General features: G+C 37.3%; 1 protein-coding gene across 3 annotated transcripts in view; it reads left to right on the forward strand.

Moving 5' to 3' along the window:
* Positions 1–22,668, forward strand: part of LOC122562235 (brain-specific angiogenesis inhibitor 1-associated protein 2-like) — a 73,990-nt gene that overhangs the window by 7,503 nt on the left and 43,819 nt on the right. For 2 of the 3 annotated variants that reach the window (XM_043714965.1, XM_043714966.1), the window contains exons 3-4: positions 2,206–2,250; positions 4,541–4,627. In XM_043714965.1, coding sequence (XP_043570900.1) covers positions 2,206–2,250; positions 4,541–4,627 — 132 coding nt within the window. The remainder of the gene's footprint in view (positions 1–2,205; positions 2,251–4,540; positions 4,628–22,668) is intronic. The other variant, XM_043714968.1, reaches the window with a different exon arrangement.

Here is a 22,668-nt window from a genome sequence, read left to right on the forward strand (position 1 = left end):
GTATAAGGCCTGCTAAGATTTGCTTTCCCAAAATGCAGCACCTCGCATTTATCTGAATTAAACTCCATCTGCCACTTCTCAGCCCATTGGCCCATCTGGTCCAGATCCTGTTGTAATCTGAGGTACCCCTCTTTGCTGTCCACGACACCTCCAATTTTGGTGTCATCTGCAAACTTACTAATTGTACCTCTTATGCTCGCATTCAAATCATTTATGTAAATGACAAGAAGTAGAGGACCCAGCTCTGATCCTTGTGGCACTCCACTGGTCACAGGCCTCCAGTCTGAAAAACAACCCTCCACCATCCTCTGTCTTCTACTTTTGAGCTAGTTCTGTATCCAAATGGCTAGTTCTCCCTATATTCCGTGAGATCTAACCTTGCTAGTCAGTCTTCCATGGGGAACCTTGTCGAAGGCCTTACTGAAGTAGATCGCATCTACTGCTCTGCCCTCGTCAATCCTCTTTGTTACTTCTTCAAAGAACGCAATCAAGTTTGTGAGACATGATTTCCCACGCACAAAACCATCTTGACTATACCTAACCAGTCCTTGCCTTTCCAAATACATGTACATCCTGTCCCTCAGGATTCCCTCCAGCAACTTGCCCACCTCCAAGGTCGGGCTCACTGGTCTATAGTTCCCTGGCTTGTCCTTACCACCCTCCTTAAACAGTGGTACCGGCTGGAAGTGGAAGCTTGGCTCAAAATGATTAGTATACTGAGATGAGATTAGTTAAAAGTCTCCATAATATAGTTGTAAATGGGTAATTGACTTTGTGGCCACAATACATGTACTGAGATTTCTCATTCATAATGGTTTCTTTCTCATTTGGCGAGATTGCAATCAAATTTAAGCATAACAACAGTTGTTTTCAAGAAAATTTTATTTTGTGATTGAGGTGGATGTTGAACCAATGTAGAATCATATGTGAATTACACATCAACTAAAATCATAGAATGATACAGTACAAAGGAGACCATTTGGCCAATCATGCCAATATTGACTTTTTCAAATAACTATTTAAATAGTCCTACTCTTGGTCTCTTTCCATAGCACTGGAAGTTTTTCCATTTCAAGTATTAATCAATTTCCTTTTGAAAATTATAACTGAATTTGCTTAAGTCCAGTTTGTAACTTGCAAGACTGTAAAGAAAAATTGCAAAAATCATTGAGATTTTTGGATGTCTCTTATTAAACTGTCTCTGTTAAAAGAGCACAAGATCAGGTTTTTGTAATCCCTCAATGCAAGTAAATCTTCTATTCCTTGAAATCTTCTGTTAAAACTTCTGTATAACTCTCTACAGCTTTGACATCCTTCCTAAAACATGATACCAGTATTCTATAAAAGCTCTATATAACTTTCTTGCTTTATACTCTCTGTCTCCATGGCCAGAGTATAGTATCACACAACAGACACATTGAGGTTTAGAGCTTTCATCAGGATTTACTGATGTGTATCTTAACTGCTGAGAAAAAGTCTATAGTACAACAAACAACGTCGATTAGTTTATATACTTGGATTAACACAAAACATTTGTTTCCAAAACAAAACTGCATGATTTAAATATTCAAGCACATTGATCACTCTGCAATTTGCAAAGTTCTACTGTTAAGGTCTAAAATAATAGCATATGCAGACAACTAAAAACATTGTTAGAACCCTAGTGAGATACTGACTGTAGACATGAAACAAGTGTACAATTTAAATGTTTCCTTTTTGATTTGATTCAGTGTTAGACTGTTGTGGTAGCACATTTGCTAGTAAAAATTTCAAATCTTATCCAATTGAAATTCCACTTGCCATGGGAAGTCATTAAAACACAAACTCGGATAAATAGTAATCGTGGGACTTGAATCTAAATCTTTCTTCAGGCGTTTATACATTGCCATTTGTTTTAATTTGGATTCAGTAAGCAAGCTTTTGGTTTTGATGCTTTAAAATCTTGCTCCGAATTACAGCCTGTTGGTAATACTTTGCAAGTCTACAGATTTTGCAGTCAGGTTAAAGGTGACAGGAACCACTTCCTGGATGCCAATCTCTGGAATCCAAACTGAAACAACATCAATAAAACCAAGTGGCTGTCCATGGTAAATTTTTACTGGTGGTTGTAGCTATCACTAGTTCTGCTGGGAACACCATCCTAAATTTTGTTTTTTTTTACTGTTACTGTCTTTTCCTCAAACCTTTTCTCAAACATTACCTCAGGCCACATGGGTGCAGAGAAATTTTGGATCAAGAAAGCCAGAACAGGTGAGAAATACTATCGTATGTGTAATGAATCAAAGCATATTTGTGCATGGACGGCTGCTGCATTTTGTTATTGCTCCACCACCTAATTCCATTACTGATGTTGATTTTTGTTTTTAAAAGAAGACCGCACCACAGTGATGGAACGTGAATGTAGGTATAATGAGCCGTGTTTTTTTTTCTTCAGCCCTTGATGGGTTTAAAAAAAAACTGATTTGATGATATACTGAGGTTACTTAATATACTGAGGTTAGCCAACTAGTATTAAATTCGAGCCCTGAATTTTTTACTTTGGTTTACATTATAATGAATATTTTAGTTGTAATTTTGTAGTGTAAAACTCATTGTGACGAGGTAAGTAATCATGTGTAGAGTTATGTAACTTGTGTTCCTGCTACAAAGAAAGTCATGAGTTTGTCAGAGTAGTGCAGTGATAAGATTCATCTCGAAGTCTGGTTCAAATCCCAGGATTGTCTAATTTTGGGATCTTTCGGCCTCTTTTATAATGTGTCGTTAATGCGTTTTCTTTAAAATTAAGAAATATCTTGCTGTAATAGAACCTTTAATCTTATTATGTAAAAGTAGACAAGAATTCTGTCTTTCCCTCTAGAAGATCCTTGTCAGCCTATCAGCATAGTGAAGGCCATCGTCTTGGCTAAATTACTCCCAGGCTGAAGGAGATTTCATGGAAATGAGCAACAAAGAGGGGGCAGCCCACACATTGAAATTAAATTGTGTGGTATTCCCTTTTTTTGGGTTAAGCAGCATAATATATATGTTTATATTACAATGTACAGGTGATTTGGAATAATGTAAATATGATTGTTATCCTGAATTTTCAAAACTGTGGACCTGTGCAACTAATTACCTGTAATTTCTTCTGATATTTTTGCACAGATCTGTTCAGTGAAATTGTTTTTACCATAACAGAAAAGATATCGTTGTCTTAATTTAAAAACAAATGTTACCTTGAGACTGCCATACAAAACTACTTGAGTTGTTGTACCATGGGGTCTATGTTCTTAGCTGGGTTGAAATGAAAGTAACATGTTGCTCCCTTCTCACTCGGCTGTAGTGAACCATTTTAATCTCTGCATGTTACAAATATTTGGAAATCTGTTTTAAATTTAATATTTCTCTTTTGGTGATTTTTATAATTGGTTCCAATTTGCTTGAACTAATTTATTAAAAGACACTATCTTTAATAAAAGTGGCAACATGTATCATTGCTAGAAAACTGGGATATGTATTGTAAAAGAAAACTTTGGATTTAACAGCAACAACAACATAAATGATACTATTACTTTAATATGTTTCATCCTTAATGTTTTTGTATCAGTTCAGAGTATTGCAGAATTATTCCAGAAATAAAGCAGCATAGAAGTGATTGAAAGATAATGCCTGTCATGCCTCAACTATGAATAAAATGGAACTTTTGGAATGCACACTTCAGAAGTTAATTCAATTTTATTTTTATTTAAGTTAGATAATTTGATTTAATTTTAATATTATTCAAGGAAACTGACACTTCCTGTCGTCTTCTTTATTTAATAAAAAAAATGTGAAATTGACAATGATAAACAACAAGCTGTCTAGGGCTGGTGACCAATCAATTGGTTTTCTAAATGTTTGCAAAATATTATGTAGTAATAATTAAAATAAGAACAATCAAACTTCATAAACCATAAATGTAAATGTTCTAACTGAAGCTCATTGGTCACTCATAACTGTATAATTCCATTCTGGCTGTAAAGTTATTTACATACATAGTGTATTGTGAAAAAGATGTAGTCATCCATGCTTAAACGTATGTAACAAAGATCTGAATTGCTTTATTTTCTAACTTGTGTATGTGATTGGCTGTTAAGTGATGGGGATTCTACTTTGATTTTTATGGTGCTTTGATTTTTATTTGGGCTAACCTCTTCTGATCAATATATATCCCAGCTATGCTCACAAAACGTATGTCAGCATTTCAAAAAATACAGTTTCTTCTGGCTGATTTGCTGTTATTGCCTTCATTTTCCAGTTTAACTCTGACAGAACTTAGAAATCTAAATGGAAAGTTAAATAAATGTACCTGTTATTTGAAAAATTAACAAAATTATTTTCTTTTTTGAATTTTTCTCTAAAAAGCAGAATTGTCGAGATTTAAAACCATACCAGAATGATTTAAAAAAATGCTAAATATCGAACTAAGTGGTTTGATCTCTGAAACTAGATAACTTTCAAGTACACTTGCATTCTAAAGCTCTGATCAACAAATACAGTTTTTGAAATCTCAATGTTCCAGGTATGACCTTTGCTGCAAAAGGCTATTTTGAGGCCCTAGTGAAGATGGGTGAACTCGCCAGTGACAGTCATGCTTCCAAGGAGATGGGTAAGTAACGAGCATTATTGGATTATGAATGAGTTGTAAGTCTGTACTAGTTGTAAAGGCATGGCTTCAGTTGTGATTACAATTAATTTGGCAATAAGAAAAGCATGACCTTTGTAATTTGAAAGTGAAAGTGCTGCTTTAAAAGCTTATTAATGATTGTGATGATTAAGTGAAAGTATTTGGAAACCGTTTTGTTTGAAAATATTTACATTCATCACAAGTGATGATTTCTAGCAACTTCTGGATTAGTGGTGCTGGAAGAGCACAACAATTCTAGCAAGCCTGGTGAAAGGTAAGAATGTAAATTACTCAGGACTGGTTTCTCCTTCTTCCATGACCTAACTGTGTGAGAAGCGTGCATCATGTGAGGAGAGAATTGGATTTAGTTATGCTGTCCCTGAAAGATGAATAGCTTGCCGTATAGGATTGTTAACAATCAATGATTTTCATCACACAACACCAGGTTATAGTCCAACAGGTTTAATTGGAAGCACGCTAGCTTTCGGAGCGACGCTCCTGATGAAGGAGTGTCGCTCTGAAAGCTAGTGTGCTTCCAATTAAACCTGTTGGACTATAACCTGGTGTTGTGTGATTTTTAACTTTGTACACCCCAGTCCAACACCGGCATCTCCGAATAATGATTTTTCAATGGGGGTATTGAAGAGCTGTTTGCAGCAATGAAACCATACCCAGGCCTAAATCCTTCCCTCAGGGTAGGAGGGAAGGAAGAATATCATCTGGCTTAATGCTCTTGACTATTCCTAGATGGAATGCTGTTTTTATTAAGGAGTTTATGCTGTTAACACGTCCCAAATACTTGCTATATTGTTCTGAAACTTATTACTTGTACAACAGTATTTATGCATCCCATTCCGCTGATGAAAGTTTTAAGGAGACCAGATTCTTAATATAGTATTTTTGTATTTTTTGTGAAATATTGCCTTGTTACATTTTAATTTTTTTTTAAAAACTCTATATACCAATCAGCTGAAAATCTAGGTGGTTGTTATATGAATCCCTTGTTACATTGTACCTTCCTTCCAAGCAAGCTACCTCAAGATATTTGAGGTACAAGTCTATGGAAACATGTCACATGTGTCTTGTATATCTCATCTCATAATTAACTCTTGTAGCTGTTAATTCAGACATTAAAACAGCTGCGCTTCATTTTAGCCACTTGAGTTTAGAACTCATTGCTCAAATTACAGCTTGTAAGTCCTCTCCCAGCCTCTTAGTCCTTTGTCAGATATATTAATCATCACAAGATACATTAATAACTATTTGTGATCATGTTAACTGGATTGAGGAGTTGCTCATTATTTTGTTTCAAGTTCTTGGTGATGATAATTACAGTGGCTCAGTGGTTAGCACGGCTGGCTCACAGCACTAGGGTCCCAGGTTCAATTCCAGCCTCTCTGTGTGGAGTTTGCACATTCTTCCCGTGTCTGTGTGGCTTTCCTCCAGGTGCTCCGGTTTCCTCCCACAGTTCAAAAATGTGCAGGTCAGGTGAATTGGTCATGCTAAATTGCCCGTAGTGTTAGGTGAATTAGTCAGCGGGAAATGGATCTGGGTGGGTTACTCTTCGGAGGGTCGGTATGGACTTGTTGGGCCAAAGGGCATGTTTTCACACTGTACGGAATCTAATCTAATCTATTTCACTTGTAAGCAAGGTTAGTCTTGAAGTAATGGTATAAAAAATAATTACAGCCAAACTGCTTTTTCTTTAGATTTGTAATCTAAAGTAACTTGCAGAGCAGTTTATGTCTAATGATAGCAGCTGTGACTCTAACAAGACTCTTAAAGATTTGGAATATGGAATTTTAGTCCACAAATATTTGATTATTTTTATTCAACCTTCCTTGTCAAGTCATTATCACTATGCAGCTCATTGGTATTTGCTTACATAAAGGTGATTTGCAATGATTCATCTGCTAGCTCACATTTAAAAAAAAAGACATGAGGATTGACCAGTATTTAAAATGAAATGTGAAATAAGAGTAATTTAAAGAAATATAAATTGAATGTCTGAATTCTTTTTGTTCCTGGGATATGGGCATCGCTGAATAACACTGCACATCCTTGATAGCTGTAAGAAGGTGGTTGTAGACATGTTTAGTAGCTTGCAAATTTATTAATTGTTAAGCCATGTTGGCAGGAAGGTGAGTTGATCATATTTATTGTTTTGCTGGAGTTCAATAAGACCGATGGAGTTAAGGCAGAAAGTTTTCCTTCCCTAAATGATTATTAGTAAATAATTTGTATTGTTGATATATTTCAAGAACTTCAGTGTTCTTTTTGATTCACTGATTATCAGTTTTCAGTCCTGGTTTTTATCAGTTCAAATTGCCATAGTGGAAATATTGAATTATTGGTCCTGGCCTACAGACTCCCAGACATTTCAATGAAAGGTATGGTAGCTTAATGGTACTTATTATTTTCCATAGGGAAAATGGGAAGCCTCAGTTGATTTTGTTTGAAACAATGGAGCCATTCTCCTTTTTAAGAAAGGTGAACTAGGAAAACCAGCGCATTACAGACCAGTTAGCTTGACATTTGTGGTGAGGAAATTGTTTGACTCTATAATAAAGGATGAGATGACTGAACACCTCAAAAGTTTTTAGTTAATCAGGGAATGCCAGCATGGACTATGTCAGGAGGTTATAGCTGACAAACCTCACTGAAATATTTGAGGAAGTGACTAAGGTAGTGGACTCGAATGTCTATGGATGTTTTTAAATGGATTTCCAAAACGCATGTATTAAAGGTTTGTGTAAAGATTTGTAGCTCGAGTGCCGGTTGACATGGTTGTGGGTATGTTCGCTGAGCTGGAAAGTTCCAAAATAAGAAACAACCAAATATGAACAGATCAATGGAACACCTATGGGTTATCCATCTCTGAGCTCACAGCAGAAGCAATGATGCAAAGATTGGAACAAACAGTCTTACCACAAATCCAACCCAAACTCTGGATCAGATATGTAGACGACACTTTCTTTTTTTAATCATTAAAAGAACAGAAATCGAGAACATGCACTGGATTATCAACACCGTATCTATGGGGATCTGATTTACGAAAGGTGAGGAAACCAACAATCGACTCCCATTCCTGGATGTGATGGTACAAAGAACACAACAGTGAATTCACCACAAAAGTGACTAGGAAAGCTACACACACTGACCAGGTTCTGAATTACAACAGCAACCACCCAAACACACAAAGCTGCATTAAGCCCCTGTTCAAAAGGGCTACACTGCAGCACTTCCAACCAGTGAAGAGAAGAAGAACACCTCTGCAGAGTATTCGCCAAAAACTGATATCCCCCGCAACTTCATCCATAAATGCCTAACAGACAGATGATGCGACAAGGACAGTTTGAAGTATGAAGTTTAAACCGCACAAAAACTGATTAAAATATCTAGATGCTAAAATATCGAACAACAATTTCTAACTTTGATTAGATAATAAAGTAAATTTGCTTCAAATTTGTTTGACTTTTTGTTCAACTATTTACTTATCAAAACTACTTGTTAAAATGAGTACAATACTCCTTGTCATTGTAGTGCATTTTCAGTAAAGGATTAGTTAACTTGAAGTCCTAGACATTCTCAATTTTAGGATGCACACAAGTATATGTCAGACTTGTGTGAATAGACCAAAGTAGTGAAATTTATTGTGATAGATATATCAAAGTAAAAGATGTTCATGCTGCTGCATGAGGCTAATTAATGTCTTGTCATGATTAGAGTAATGCTGGAAAAGCACAGCAGGTCAGGCAGCATCCGAGGAGCAGGAAAATCGACGTTTCGGACAAAAGCCCTTCTTCAGCAATGCCTGAGACGTCGATTTTCCTGTACCTTGGTGCTGCCTGACATGCTGTGCTTTTCCAGCACTAATCTTGACTCTAATCTCCAGCATCTGCAATACCAACTTTGCCTAATTAATGTCTTGTGACTAGTGTCTTGGTATCTGAAAACTAGAGCATGCTGAGCACAAGGACCTCTCTGCACTTCAGGCAAGATGTATGGCCCTCCTCACCTATTGGCAGTTGGGGACTATGAGCTGTCTCTGTCTCTGTTTCTGTCTCTCGCCTAAAGCAGGGAACTGTTGCTCCTATTTTCATTAATGGGTCACCATTTGGCTGACCTTCCACTCTCCAGAGCCTGCAAGCCACCTATAATTGGATTTTGGTACTCTTTATATGTTACTTGGCCAGTTTGTGGAAAGTTTAATGTAGGTTTGGGATCCAATTTGATCCTTATGCTGGGTTCCCAGTCTCAAAATGCAGATCCTACATTTGGTCTCTGTAGCTCAGTGTTTCCTCTGTGTATTTAAAAATGTTGTTCTGTTAAAAGTCCCTTTATAATTATTCCTCTTCAATACCTTTGTGTTACAAGTACATCAGTCTTGATGTTACTTCCTGTAGCTTTTATTACTTGTCATGTTCTCACAAAGAGGACTTTCTTTAGGTTCATCTCTAATTTCATCCTTGTTTTCTGCTGATTCAGTACTCATGGGTTTGGCCCCAAATCCTATTTTCTTCCTCACTGACCCGCCCAGATTGATTGCATAGTCCTTTGCAATACATGGGATAGTTAAATTGGAGTGGTATTGCATTTTGTTTATTATCCACGAGGAGTCAATATTGTGGTTCTGTTCGCCGAGCTGGAAATATTTGTTGCAAACGTTTCGTCCCCTGTCTAGGTGACATCCTCAGTGCTTGGGAGCCTCCTGTGAAGCGCTTCTGTGGTGTTTCCTCCGGCATTTATAGTGGCCTGTCCCTGCCGGACAGGTGAATAAAAGAAAAGACAGAAGTATTTGCAAGAAAATCATCTCTTGGCAAAAGAAGCCAATTCAATTACCTGGATTTCAATGCAGTATTTCCACAAGGAAACTAGACTTTTGTTGGTCTGTTGGGGTACAAATTACTGAATAATTTATATTAATTTTTCTCTTCAGGAAAGCTAACTCAAGGCAAAAGATATCCTGGGAGTTTAACAAGCTGCAACTGGTAGAGTGATTAAAAGGGGTTTGAAATGAAAAAAACGATTTCTTAAAAGGTTTCATTGAACATCTATTATCAATGGGGGTTTTTTGTTTTTGTTTTTGTTTTCACCTGTCATCTGGCCAAATTGGCAAGCTGGCTGACTAACAGTTGAGAACAGCAAGGTGAAAGTGAAGACTGTGGATGCTGGAGATCAGAGTCAAGATTAGAGTGGGAGTCCCATTTAAATATGCCATTGCTACAGGTTTTCCACCAGGAGTGCCAGTGAAGTGAAATTGGAGATGCTGGCTCCACTTATTCTCGACTATGGATGTAGCTCTGCCAATTACAGCCAGTGTCTTCCTTTTGGCAGGATCGCTCATTTACCCTGTACTCTTTCAAACTTTTAATAGCTGATCTTTGCCCTTAAAGATTTCTGAGGAGTATTCCAAGGGTGCCTCTGCTGCTTTTGCCCGAAATGTTGATTTTCCTGATCCTTGAATGCTGCCTGACCTGCTGTGCTTTTCCAGCACCACTCTAATCTTGACGCTGATCTCCAGCATCCACAGTCTTCACTTTCACCTTGCTGTTCTCAACTGTTAGTCAGCCAGCTTGCCAATTTGGCCAGATGACAGGTGAAAACAAAAACAAAAACAAAAAACCCCATTGATAATAGATGTTCAATGAAACCTTTTAAGAAATTGTTTTTTTTCATTTCAAACCCCTTTTAATCACTCTACCAGTTGCAGCTTGTTAAATTCCCAGGATATGTTTTGCCTTGAGTTAGTTTTCCTGATGAGAAAAATTAATATAAATTATTCAGCAATTTGTACCCCAACAGACCAGCAAAAGTCTAGTTTCCTTGAGGAAATACTGCATTGAAATCCAGGTAATTGAATTGGCTTCTTTTGCTAAGAGATTTTCTTGCAAATACTTCTGTCTTTTCTTTTATTCACCTGTATTTTTAGAACACTACCTGATATCACAACAACATTAACAGACTCCAAAACACCACTTGCACAAGAGATTATATTGTTTTTCTGTAGTATTTTATCTCTATTCCTTAACTTTTTAAAATGGTATTATGCCCAAGTTCACTGCCATGAATAGAATTTTGTATCAAACAGAATAGTGTTTATGTGCGACTATATTTTCTCTTGTCTGCTGTTTTCTTTTGTTATTGACTGTGACAGTGGGATATCAATGCTGGATGTTCCAGAATAATGGTTAAACAAAGAAGAACTAGCTAAACGTTAACAGGCAGTTAGGCTGAATCCTATTTCTAGGCGTATTTATGGTAACAGTCCCATTAGTATAACATTGTTTAAAGATAATGTTAATGCTTTGTAGGTTGTTGCAGTTTTCACCAGAATATAAAAGTAGATAAAGTTGTCCTTCTGAACACTATATATAATGCTGTCCTTTAAGGTGCATTCCGAACTTGTCTTTGTGAAATGTTACTAACCTATCGGTGTTCCTTTCATTTTCAAATAAGCACATTTGAGAAATGACAATTTTTCAAAAAGTTGTTTTCCTTTTCAACATTGCACATATTTTGGTGGGGGGTGTCCTGTTTTGACTGCACAGCACAGGTATTGTCAAAGGTTGACAATATATTTTATTTTTGCCATTATGCTTAAGGTTGCTAGTATCAGTAATATATTGGCAGTGTTAAGACATGCACATTGTTTTGCTTTTAAAAGGGCATTGCTCAGTGATAAATGAACAGCCCACTTGGCATTAGGCAGCATGACAACAGGCTGTACTTTTCTTCCGTTCCATTTTAGTTCAAAATGGGAACTATCCTGTAAAAGCTTTGAAAAGTGCTTTTTTGAATTTTTCAAACTAAACATTGCTGGGCAAAATGCAACTTATTCATCCATTTGTCCATTTTAAGCAGGCTTGGGCTGACAAGTGGCAAGTAACTTTATGCCACACAAATGCCAGCTATGACCATCACCAATAAGAGACAATCTAACCACTTCCCTATGACATTCAATGGTGTTACCATCACTGAATTCCCCACTATCAGGATCCTGGGCATTACCATTAATCAGAAATTCTACTGGTCTGGCTATAAGAGCATGTCAGAGGCCAGGAATATTATGGCAAGTAACTCACTCCTGACTCCCCAAAACCTGTCCAACTGCAAGGCACAAGTCAGAAGTGTGATAGAATGCTCCTCACTTGTCTGCATGAGTACAGCTCCAATGACAATCAAGGACAAAGCAGCCCGCTTGATTGGCACCACGTCTACAAGCATCCACTCCCTCCACCACTGTAGAAGCAGTGTACTATCTACATGATGTACTGCAGATTTTCACCAAAGATCCTGAGACCGTACCTTTTAAACCCTCAACCACTTTCATGTAAAAGGACAAAAGCATCAGATACATTGGGAACACCATCACCTTCAAGTTCTCCTCCAAGCCAGTCACCATTTTGACTTGGAAATATATCGCTGTCACGGGGTCAAGATCCTAAAGTTCCATTCCTAATGGTGTTGTGGGTCAACCCACAATAGTGGACTGCAGCAGTTCAAGAAGGCAGCTTACCACCACCTTAAGGGCAACTAGGGATGGACAATAAATGCTGGCCAGCCAAGAATGAAATTTAAAAAAAAAAGTAAAGCCTTGTGTTGTCCTTGTGTATATTTTAAGACTGGGAGAGATTATTGATAAGGGATTCTATTGGCAAAAGGCAGAAAACTAGACAAGAGGAATGTCAGATCAGCCATGACCCTATCGAATGGTCAAGTAGGCTCAAGGAGCCGAATGGCCTACTGTTGTTCCTATTTCTTCTAGTCTTTAAAAATAATTGCACTTGTTAATCTTCCTGTTTAATTTTATTGATTTTCCTCTAATTATAAATGGCAGCATTGGTAGTAGTTGGAAGAAAGATTGTCATAAGACTTGGCAAGATGTTTGGAACTGATGTTGCAGCAAAAACAATACTTTTTTTATTTATGAGAAACCAAAAAATTGTGGATGCTGGAAGTCAAACAAAAACAAATTACTGGAAAAACGCAGCTGGTCTGGTAACTTCTGTAGAGAGAAAGCAGAGTTAACGTTTCTGGTCAGTGACCGTTCTTCAGACTTGTTTCCAGCAATTTCTCTTTTTAATTTTATTGATGACCCTATTGTTCACCATCAAAAGGGAATGGGAAGGATTTTTTATATTCCGTACTATGATAAATTACTCTTTTTCAGGACAGGAGTTTAAACGTTAGTCAATGAAATATTTCTGCAGCCCTCATTTAGAAGCTGTCAATAAGATTTAGGTCTTTTATACCTTTCTTTGCCGTGTTGATTAGAAGATGTTTTACATTTGAAAGTAATTGCTACCAACAGCTCTGTAAACTCAGATTGGAGAGTGAATAGCAAATACTCATTAGATTTATGGTGAGTAAAGGTCTGCTTTTTATATTGTGGGTGCCATGCAAATATGTCACAAACAGCTGGTTCCTGAGAGGAAACAATGGAGTAAACTTGAAACACAATAGCGAGAAACAAATTCTTGTGACATTTTAGCATGGTTTGCTATTCACAGCAAGAACAAAAAGGCTTTTTTTAATGCAGGATCAGAAGGTCAAATAAACATAAGACTTGCTAACTATGACTTTTTCTCTTGGGTCTTTTACATTTTTTTTTCAATTTGACCATCAGTATGAGGACTGCAGATGCTGGAGATCAGAGTCAAGACTAGTGGTGCTGGAAAAGCATGGTAGGGGCTCATTCCTGATGCAGCACTTTTACCCGAAACATCATTTTTTGTTCCCCCTGCTCCTCATGCTGCCTGACCTGTGCTTTTCCAGCACCACTCTAGTCTTGACTATGCACTTTCCAACACAATTTGCCAATTCCAGTCACAATTACAGAATCGTGTAGCCGTAAGAAACATACAGCACGGAAACGGACCCTTCAGTCCAACTCATCCATGCTGATCAGTCTTCCCAAACTAAACTAGTCCTGTTTGCCTGAGTTTGGCACATATCCCTCTAGATCTTTCCGATCCTGAAGCAGCAATGCTGAAAAATGAGGAAATATACATGCTGAGAGCTAGGTGAAATATGCAGCAGTCTCAGGCCTTCCTCCTCCTTCTCTGGAACCTCTTCCACAGCCGTCTCAAACTCTGTTCCTTTGACTCCAACCTTTTGTGCATGCTGCATTCCTTATAATTGGTGGCTGTACTTTTGTCTCTCTCTCAACCCTTTGTAGTGGACCCACCTCACGTCTACCTCCTTGCAAAGTATTCCTTTTCATAGCTTACTGTTTTGAGATAAAGCTTGTGATCGTTCTTTACCTTTTTTATTTTACCTAATGTTTATTTTCTGTTAGTTGCCCTGAGTAGTTTTCACCTGTGTAAAATCAAGTGGCGATCATTAACAGTTGGTTAATTTTTATTGCTGTGGAGGTTCTCTGATCTTCCTGTGTACTCTTAATTCAAGAAGCCTTTTTGCAAATGTCATTAATGTCCGCATGTAGCTCTGTTCCTTTCAAATCCTGGGGATATGCTGAATGGTAAAATACTGCATAAGGTTGTGCTCAACCCTTTTGAGTTAGTAGTACATCTCATAAGCATTAGAGTTGTTATTGATGCCAGGGGTGGTGAAGTTGCCAGAAGGGTATTATTATAAATGCACCATAAAAATCTTTTTTTACAGTTCAATAGGAGCCAGATGCTCATGGAGGGAATTTCATAGATGAGCTTTAAGTTCCTGTTGTTTTTGTTTCTATATTTATGAGAACCCATGAGCTTATTTTGACATATGACGTGTTCTATCCACCAGATGTATGTCCATAACAACATGTTTTTTTGAATGCAATATTTGATTATTTGCACTATTGAAGTTTTTAAAATCTGCAAGCCTCAACTAACTGGATGGTACAGGTTATTTTAAGAGGTGATGGTGAAAGTGAGTATTGCAGGAAAGCTACCATTGTTTAAAACTACTCATTGAAAGCAGAGGGTAGTCTGTAGGACTATCGTGACATAATCGCCAATAAACAAACTAGACTGCTGCGTGAATAGTTTATTTGCCTCTAGCGAGTGTGTTATTCCGTAATGGGAATTGCTGTACAGTTATGTCCCCTTTGAGACTTTTGCATTGTTAATGTTGCTCCATAACAAGGACATTTGCAATCGAAGTTTTTTGTTTTACAGTCAATCTGTGGGGCTCTTTATAACCACAGCAATGGTTGGGGTAGGTAATGGACGAGGGGGAAAATTTTGCTATAACATATACAGAGGAATCCACTTCTCTTTTACAACTAAAGGTTACAGGCCTCGCATTATCTTCACTGAAATTGTTAATGTAACCTATAGACTGTTCTGTTCTGAATTGTTGAATTTATGGTCAGAAAAGAAAATACTGTGTGTGTATAATATGATTTAAGAATTGTAATTTCATTCAGTGAAATTTTTGAAATCCATAGTTGCAAGATATCTTGGTGGTTTTAATCACACAAAAGCTTAACCATTTTTTCCTTTGATCTGGCTTTTTTTCAAATTTTAGTCCAATATTCATAAAGTTTCAAAAGGCCACATTTTTTCATTTAATTTTAATTATTTATATTTAAAAAGAATGTGCACTTGACCTTGGTCAAATCAGCCTTTTGCAACAAATTGCTTTCTTAATGAGGCCAGAATCCGCTTCTTGCATTGCAATTGTAAACTACTGATCTTGTATGATATGTAGATTTGCATCTAAGCTGGTTATGGTTTGTGAAGTGAATACTTTAACCATAGTTGAACTGCTTATGACTTTCTGATCCAAGTGTTTTCAGATCATAGGGATGAACGGGTTATTGAGACATATAATTCTGTGTAGCATCCTTTTTAGAGCTGATTGACTGATTGATACTTGGAAATATTTAATGCAGAAATAATTAATGTCTCTCAAAATTTGAAAGTTGTGTGCTTCAGTCATTGCCTGTTTGAAAAGCTATTGGTCGAAGCAAATCATGAAAGAGAGTGGGTGAGTGTAACTAAAACACTACTATAAAATATTCACTATTCCTGCAACTAGTCAAGAATTACAAAATATTTAGTTTCATTTGAAATTATTGATTGGATTTGTTTTTCCTGCTGTATATAATCCCCTTTCTACTGAAAAAGGAGGAAACCGACGTGGTGAAATACACAACAGGGATGACTTATATAAATGTAAGTCAACTAGGAGAAAGTGAGGACTGCAGGTGCTGGAGATCAGAGTCGCGAGTGTGTTGCTGGGTAAGCACAGTAGGCCAGGCAGCATCTGAGGAGCAGGAGAATTGACGTTTTGGGCATAAGCCCTTCATCAGGAATGAGGCTCGAAGGCACTGGGTGAGAGATAAATGGGATGGGGTGGGGTTGGAGAGAAGGTAGCTGAGAAAGCATTATTTGGATGAAGGTGAGGGAGAAGGTGATAAGTCGGGAGGGGGGTGCAATGGACAGGTCAGGAGGGCGGTGCTGAGTTGGAGGCTTTGGACTGAGATAATGTGAGGGGGGAGAGGGAATGAGGAACCTGTTGAAATCCACATTTTATCCAGTGTGAGGTGTTCTTCCTCCCAGGTGTCGGATGGCAATGGTTTGGCAGTGGAGGAGGCTCAGGACCTGCATGTCCTTGACAGAGTGGGAGGGGAGCTGAAGTATTTAACCACTGGATAGTGTGGTTGATGGGTGCGGGTGTCCCAGATGACATTGGTGTCAGTACAGGTATATTTCTGTCATCTACTGCATCCGTTGCACCCAATGTGGTCGTCTCTGCGTTGGGGAGACAGGATGCTGCCTTGCGTATCGTTTCAGGGAACATCTCTGGGACACCTGCACCCACCAGCCCCACCACCCGACTTGCACCTGAAGCGTCGATTCTCCTGCTCCTTTGATGCTGCCTGACCTGCTGTACTTTCCCAGCAATACACACACAACCCTGCTGTGTAAGTAGTCGACAAAGTTTCTTTGCCTTTCCTCGTTTTGAATGGGCAGACTAAATTATTGCATTTACCATATTGTGTTCTCCAACCTGATCTAATTTTGGCAAAAACATAAATGATCTGATGGCCAATGGCTTATTACATTTTGCAAGAGCCTTGTTTATAAAGGTAAAACTGCTATAGTCCAGAGGAACATAGGACTGTTCTATCATTAGAGAGAGATGATTGGTGGTAGCTTAACCTGAGGGTCACTATACCTCTGGTGAGGGGCGAAGTCAAGAAGATAGGACCTTCATGGTGACCTCGGTCAATATGGGAATTGAGCCCATGCATTTGGTGTCATTCAGTATTGCAAATCAGCTATCCAACCCACTGAGCTAACCGAACCTGTGAATCTGAAAATAAAGTTTGCCCGTGTCTTTTTTTTTTCCCCAATTTAATTTTCAAGTCTAGCTTTCTTTAATAATTCTTTTCTCTTGGCATGCTTACGCACTGTAATTTGTGCAAATAAATTCAAAACTTCAGTTGAAACAGTGGAAGTATGAGGATAGTGTTAGCACTCTGTAGATTGCAGAAACTCCTGTTTTTTTTTCTTCTCTCCTCGTATTGTTACTACCAGCCTGAGACAAAAGATTTGCAATGTTAAAAATAAAATCTGCTTCTACCTTTTTGCTTTGAGATGTTAAACTTGGCACACACACTTCATTATTACTGGATCTGGGCCTCCAGTCCTCATGTTAACCAATCCTGTTGTTGGACTTGCAGTAGATCAATTACTCTCTCCACTATCCCTTATTACTCTAAGTTAGAAATGGTTTAAAACACCATTTTAAAACTCTTGTATTTATAACAGTCTGTTCAATAAAATTAAATGCTTCCCTTCTGAGTTCTATTTTATTGGGCACAGCAGTGATTATGCATGTTTTATGTTTTATTAAAGTTACCAGATTGTATGGCCTAAAACTAACTAGGAGAGAATGTATATTTTCAAGAGGTGATTTGACTTGAGTAAATCGTAATTACTGTATCGATAATGAACACTTTTTTTTTTAATTGATGGAGAATACTTCTAGATACTTTTCATTGTACAAAATCTTGGTGGAGCGTTCAGAAATTCCCCTAATCTTAATGGCTTAATTGGAGTGGCATAGAGGAGAAAGGAGGGATGTACAATCTGGTTCATCCTTCATTTTTCTTTTTATCAGCATTGTAGCCATTGGATTTTGAAAGTGCACATATCCCAAACCTTCCTTTTTAGCTTCCATAGATTGTAATTTACTACATAAAATCTAATAAGTATTTGTTTTAAATAAAACTTTTTGGTTAAAATTGAAGATATTTTTCTGCAGAGACCATTCATTTTTGAGTAACTCATCATATCAGGTACTTGTATTAAGCTTATTGGTATTTAAACTGATGGCAATTTTTAAAAATAGTTTATTTTCTCAGATTTGCCATTTGACTGAGTGTATCATTATAGTTCATAATGCAGTGGAGCACATCTGAAGTAGGGTTTGCACTAGCCTCAAAACCTGTTTCTGCAGCATCTCTTTACACTTTTTGGTTTTAATTAGCATTTCAGTATTAGTGTCGATAAGACTAACCGCGTTTTTATGCAGTAGTATTCTGGTTAGCCAGGTCAGTCTACCATATTCTGTTGATCTCTTAATGATCTCAGCTGGTAGATAAAACATTGGTTTCTTATTGCTTAGAAACAAAGTTAATTATTATTATTGTCTGTAAGCTAATATGATTGGAACATCTGAAAGGCTTTAATTCACAAATCTCATCTCATTACAGCTAGCATTACAAAGATACTAAATGTAATGGAGGATGCTAGTCATTCCAGTGGGGGAAAATATTGAGGTATGGGCATCACTGACACCACTGGTGTTTATTGTCCATATTTTGTGGTAAATGAGAAAATGTTAGTGGGTTGCCATCTTGAATTACTGCAGTCCACATGGTGATGGCATTCCCACCATGCTATTAGGTAATGTTTATGGATGCTGTCGGAGCTGAGAGATTTTTATTCATCCACCTGCTTCAATAACTGCTATAATTATGTAATGCTTTTGACATGTTAAAACATCGTAAGAAATTTCATAAGATCATTATCAATCAAAATTTGACATTGAGCCCAATAAGATATTTAGGCAGTTGATCAAAAAAATATGTTTTAAGGAACATGTTATAAGAGGAAAAAGAAGTAGAGAGGAAGTGAGGTTTAGGAAGGGCTCTGGTAGCAGAAGGCATGGGTACCAAAGATTGCATGATCAAGTGACCAAAATTGAAAGATTTTAGAGGTCTTGGAATGCTGGAGGTGGAAGGTCAAGGAAGGATCTTAAAATCAGGACAAGAATTTAATCCTTAACCATGAGTTCATACTGGTGAGTCAGTACAAGGTCATGGAAGAAAGAGATTTTGGTGTGTCTCAAGGCTTGGACTGGAGAGTTTTTTGATCACCTCAAATTTATGAAAAATGAAAAGCTGGAGACCAACGAGGGTGTGTTGAAATTGTGAAGCATAGAGGCAACAAAAGTAGAAACGTTTCATCAGCAAATGAGCGTATTGGCATTTTTCTGCAGATCAGGCTTCTTTGATATCCATTTGTATTGTAACTTCATCACAACAAAATGATTTCAGTTAATAGTTAAAATCCATACATGCTAAGAATGAGGGCACAACACAGTCCAATAAGGCAAGGAGAGCTATTTCACTGAGAAGGCAGTCACCCCACTTTTGGATTTGACATCTGTGAGAATAATAGTGGGCTAATGGTTTCTAAAGGGCTCAGTCTATTTTAATTGTTTGGGTTTGCAAGTTATTTTTAAAATCATAAACCTTAATGAAACTGCCAAAGAATTACAAGTCACTATTTGTGAGAGCAGAACTATATCCTATTTAATTTTGTACAAACAGTGGCAATGAAGTCTTAGAAAGTGGGAAGGAAATAATAGGGCAGTAACTTAATTAAGGTGTGAAGAGTGCAAAACAGGGAAAGAGTTGCAATCGATCAAGGGAAGGACAATCTACACTCTGGCTATGTTGAGGCATTGCACAGTAATGTTAACAAATCAAACTAAATGTTAAACTATGTTGTCAAATCAGCTGTGTTTAAGTCTAAGGTTGTGCTGAGGTGGTCACATATTATTCTTGGCTCCATGTTAATTATTCAGTTCAACTCAGTCAAACATTCTATCTATGAAGGCAGTTAAAGGAGTGTCCTTGAGGTCGATCACATTATCAATTCCATTTCATCCTCTAAGTTTGGCACATGGTACCTTTTTGATTGCCAGATCCCCACATTTCTTTTTGAACCATTGTAAAACTTTGGGACTTCAAGACCTGTAATTGGGAAGAAAGCGGCCTTGTGGTATTATCACTAGATTATAAATCCAGACAGCCAGGTAATGTTCTGGAGACATGGGTTTGAATTCTGCCATGGCAGGAATTAGGAGGGCAATGATGATTTATGAAGTCATTATCAATAATCAGAAAAACCCATCTGCTTTACTAATGCCTTTTAGGGAAGGGAGCTGTTGTCTTTACCTAGTTTGGACTGCATTGTACTACAGACCCACAGCAATGTGGTGAACACTTAACCCTAATTGACCAGAAAGCAGTTGGGTAATAAATACTGGCCTAGTCAGAGGCATTCATATTCTGTGAAGGAGCAGAACAACAAGAGCATGAGGTCAACAAGATTAAATTCTTGTACTTGGGGATTTACTGAGATATAAGCTATGTTCCATCTGCTGAGCAAAAGTGTTTTTATTAAAATACTTTAAATAGGAGTTATATACCCTCTACATATAATACAGAATGTCATGAATGTAGTTTATTCTGAATTTGTCAACATTTAAAACCTTCTGTAGTATTAATTTCACTCATGCTACCTCTCTGAACCTATCTCCCCACAATGAAGTCTCAATATTTTGCAGTTTTGTCAAAGTTCTGCCTCATGTCATAGATGTGTTGTAAAAGGCAACAATCAACTTTTGCTTGTCATTGTCTAAACTGTAATTCTTGCTGCAGTCTTAAATAAATTGTGATCTAAGATACATTGTCCTAAAGATTTCTTTTAACAATATTGTGGAAGATTGGGTGTGCATACATTGGTAAAATGTTTAAGTGCTTTTCAATCTGCCCTGGTGATCCTATAGTTTTTTAAATTTTCTTTTACATGATTAGGTTATCCCTTAAGATGGTTTTTCTTTGGTAGCAAGCTGCACTTATTATAATGATCCTGATTGGTAAAGTCCTATTTTACTCCAATCTGCAACCCCAAATGTAAATTTGTTATCACTTGCTTCAACGTAGTCCAGAACCAACACGGTTAAAGACCATTCAATGAGATACACATGCTTTTATCCATCTAAGTTGTAATAGAGGGATCTACCTTTTGATGTTTCTCAATCTGATGTTTAGACATATATTTATCATTATGAAACAGATGATTTAGATTTCATTTAATTGCTCTGAGAGACTTTGTACACTAGGCTCTGAGAGGTATTACAAAAATGCAATTCTTTCAGTCCAACTAAACGTGACATAAATATTGTCTGAAGACTGAAGTGCATACTGCTTGAAGATGGTGTAAAAGACAGTTTTGAGCTCCCAGATTTTATTTAATTATCTGTTCATTGGGTACATTTTTGGAGGGCTTGTTTCATCTATAGAGTCTTGCTCGATAATAGTGCAGATGGCAGAGTTATGCCTGGAGTCAGCAAGATGGTGTGCAAAAACCTGTTCTTTTTCTGTCCTTTTCTAAAACTAGTTTGATTGGAAGTGTTCATTTTGTTTATCTGGTGTATGCTGCTGTTGAATGAGATTTCATGTGGGGAACAGAAATTTCTTGTTGAACTGTTTCTGTTCAGCACCTCCGATCCCTTGCTGTGGTGTAAGGAAGTCTGGGATAGACAACTTTCAGAAGTCATACCAGACTCTGTTAATTCTGTTTCTCTCCACAGATGCTGTCAGACCTGTTGGGTTTCTCCAACATTGTGTACATTTCATATTTCCAGCATTTTGTTTTATTCTTGCCTATGTCAATTGGGTGCCCAGTATATGGGTACATGATCAATCTGACCATGAAACATCTAGAATCTTTGGGAAGAAAACTTGTTTTAGGTGGTGCAGTAATATCACATGCTCAATTTCCCTAAATAAATGAGTGCTGAGTGGTGGAATGACTGTACAACTTAGACACATTTCTCTATTATCCTGTTGAAATAATAAAAAGGCATGTTTGAGTCTTTTGATATGTAAAAACAAAGGGCAATACGCTTTTGGATTTCCAACAGATTTAAAAAATCTCAATATGAAAGGATATATCTCATTCTATTTCTTTTTTTTTGAGGTTCGAGGGCAGTTTTGAGTGGTGTCTGTTCTGAACACATTCTTAAATGGTCTAAACAGAATAAGTTCCCCTGAATTGTCTTCGTAACGTAGCTCCTGGAAAAGCAGTTTTTGCAGTTTCTGTGGCTACTGTTTTATCAGAAAATTGCTTTTCTACCCCCACCCCCCAGCGCTCGACAGAAATTGTCTTTATAAGGTAATGATTCTATTGTCAAAATGAGTAAGACGTGGAGCCTTGTAATTTGCCAGCTATAGGATGGTGTGATGTCAGCCGTATGCTGTATACTGATTTTCATTGGGGATTCCAATCTGCAGAAATCACTACAAAACTGTCAAACAAGCTTCGTGAAGAAATGATGCATAGATGCTAAATAGGAATTTAAGATGCCATTCTCCAAAATGGTCAAGATAGTGACAGCAGTATTTTTAGGGAACTGTAATTCCCTTCAAGCTGCTAGAATATTAAATTCTGATACGTTTATTTTTTTTTGCACCCTATGAGAATCCATGTGGTGTGATTATTGCAACTGAATTCATCCTTTGCAAAACACATTTGACTTTAAGAGAAATTAGGTGGAAGTGGAAATAATGTTGCAAAAAATTATCTCTGAAGCTATGTTTGTAGATCTTTGGGTATATCCGTTATTAAGTACATCTTTTACTTGGTATGCATGAACACAATTCTCTGTAAATCTAATTGAACAAGTAAGACATGCCATAATCAGAACTGTGCTTTCAAATCCCAGCATTCATTTGCCAAACTGATTTGAATTTAGTGTAACTA

The sequence above is a fragment of the Chiloscyllium plagiosum genome, chromosome 24, assembly GCF_004010195.1.
Source record: "Chiloscyllium plagiosum isolate BGI_BamShark_2017 chromosome 24, ASM401019v2, whole genome shotgun sequence".
NCBI classification, from domain to species: Eukaryota; Metazoa; Chordata; class Chondrichthyes; order Orectolobiformes; family Hemiscylliidae; genus Chiloscyllium; species Chiloscyllium plagiosum.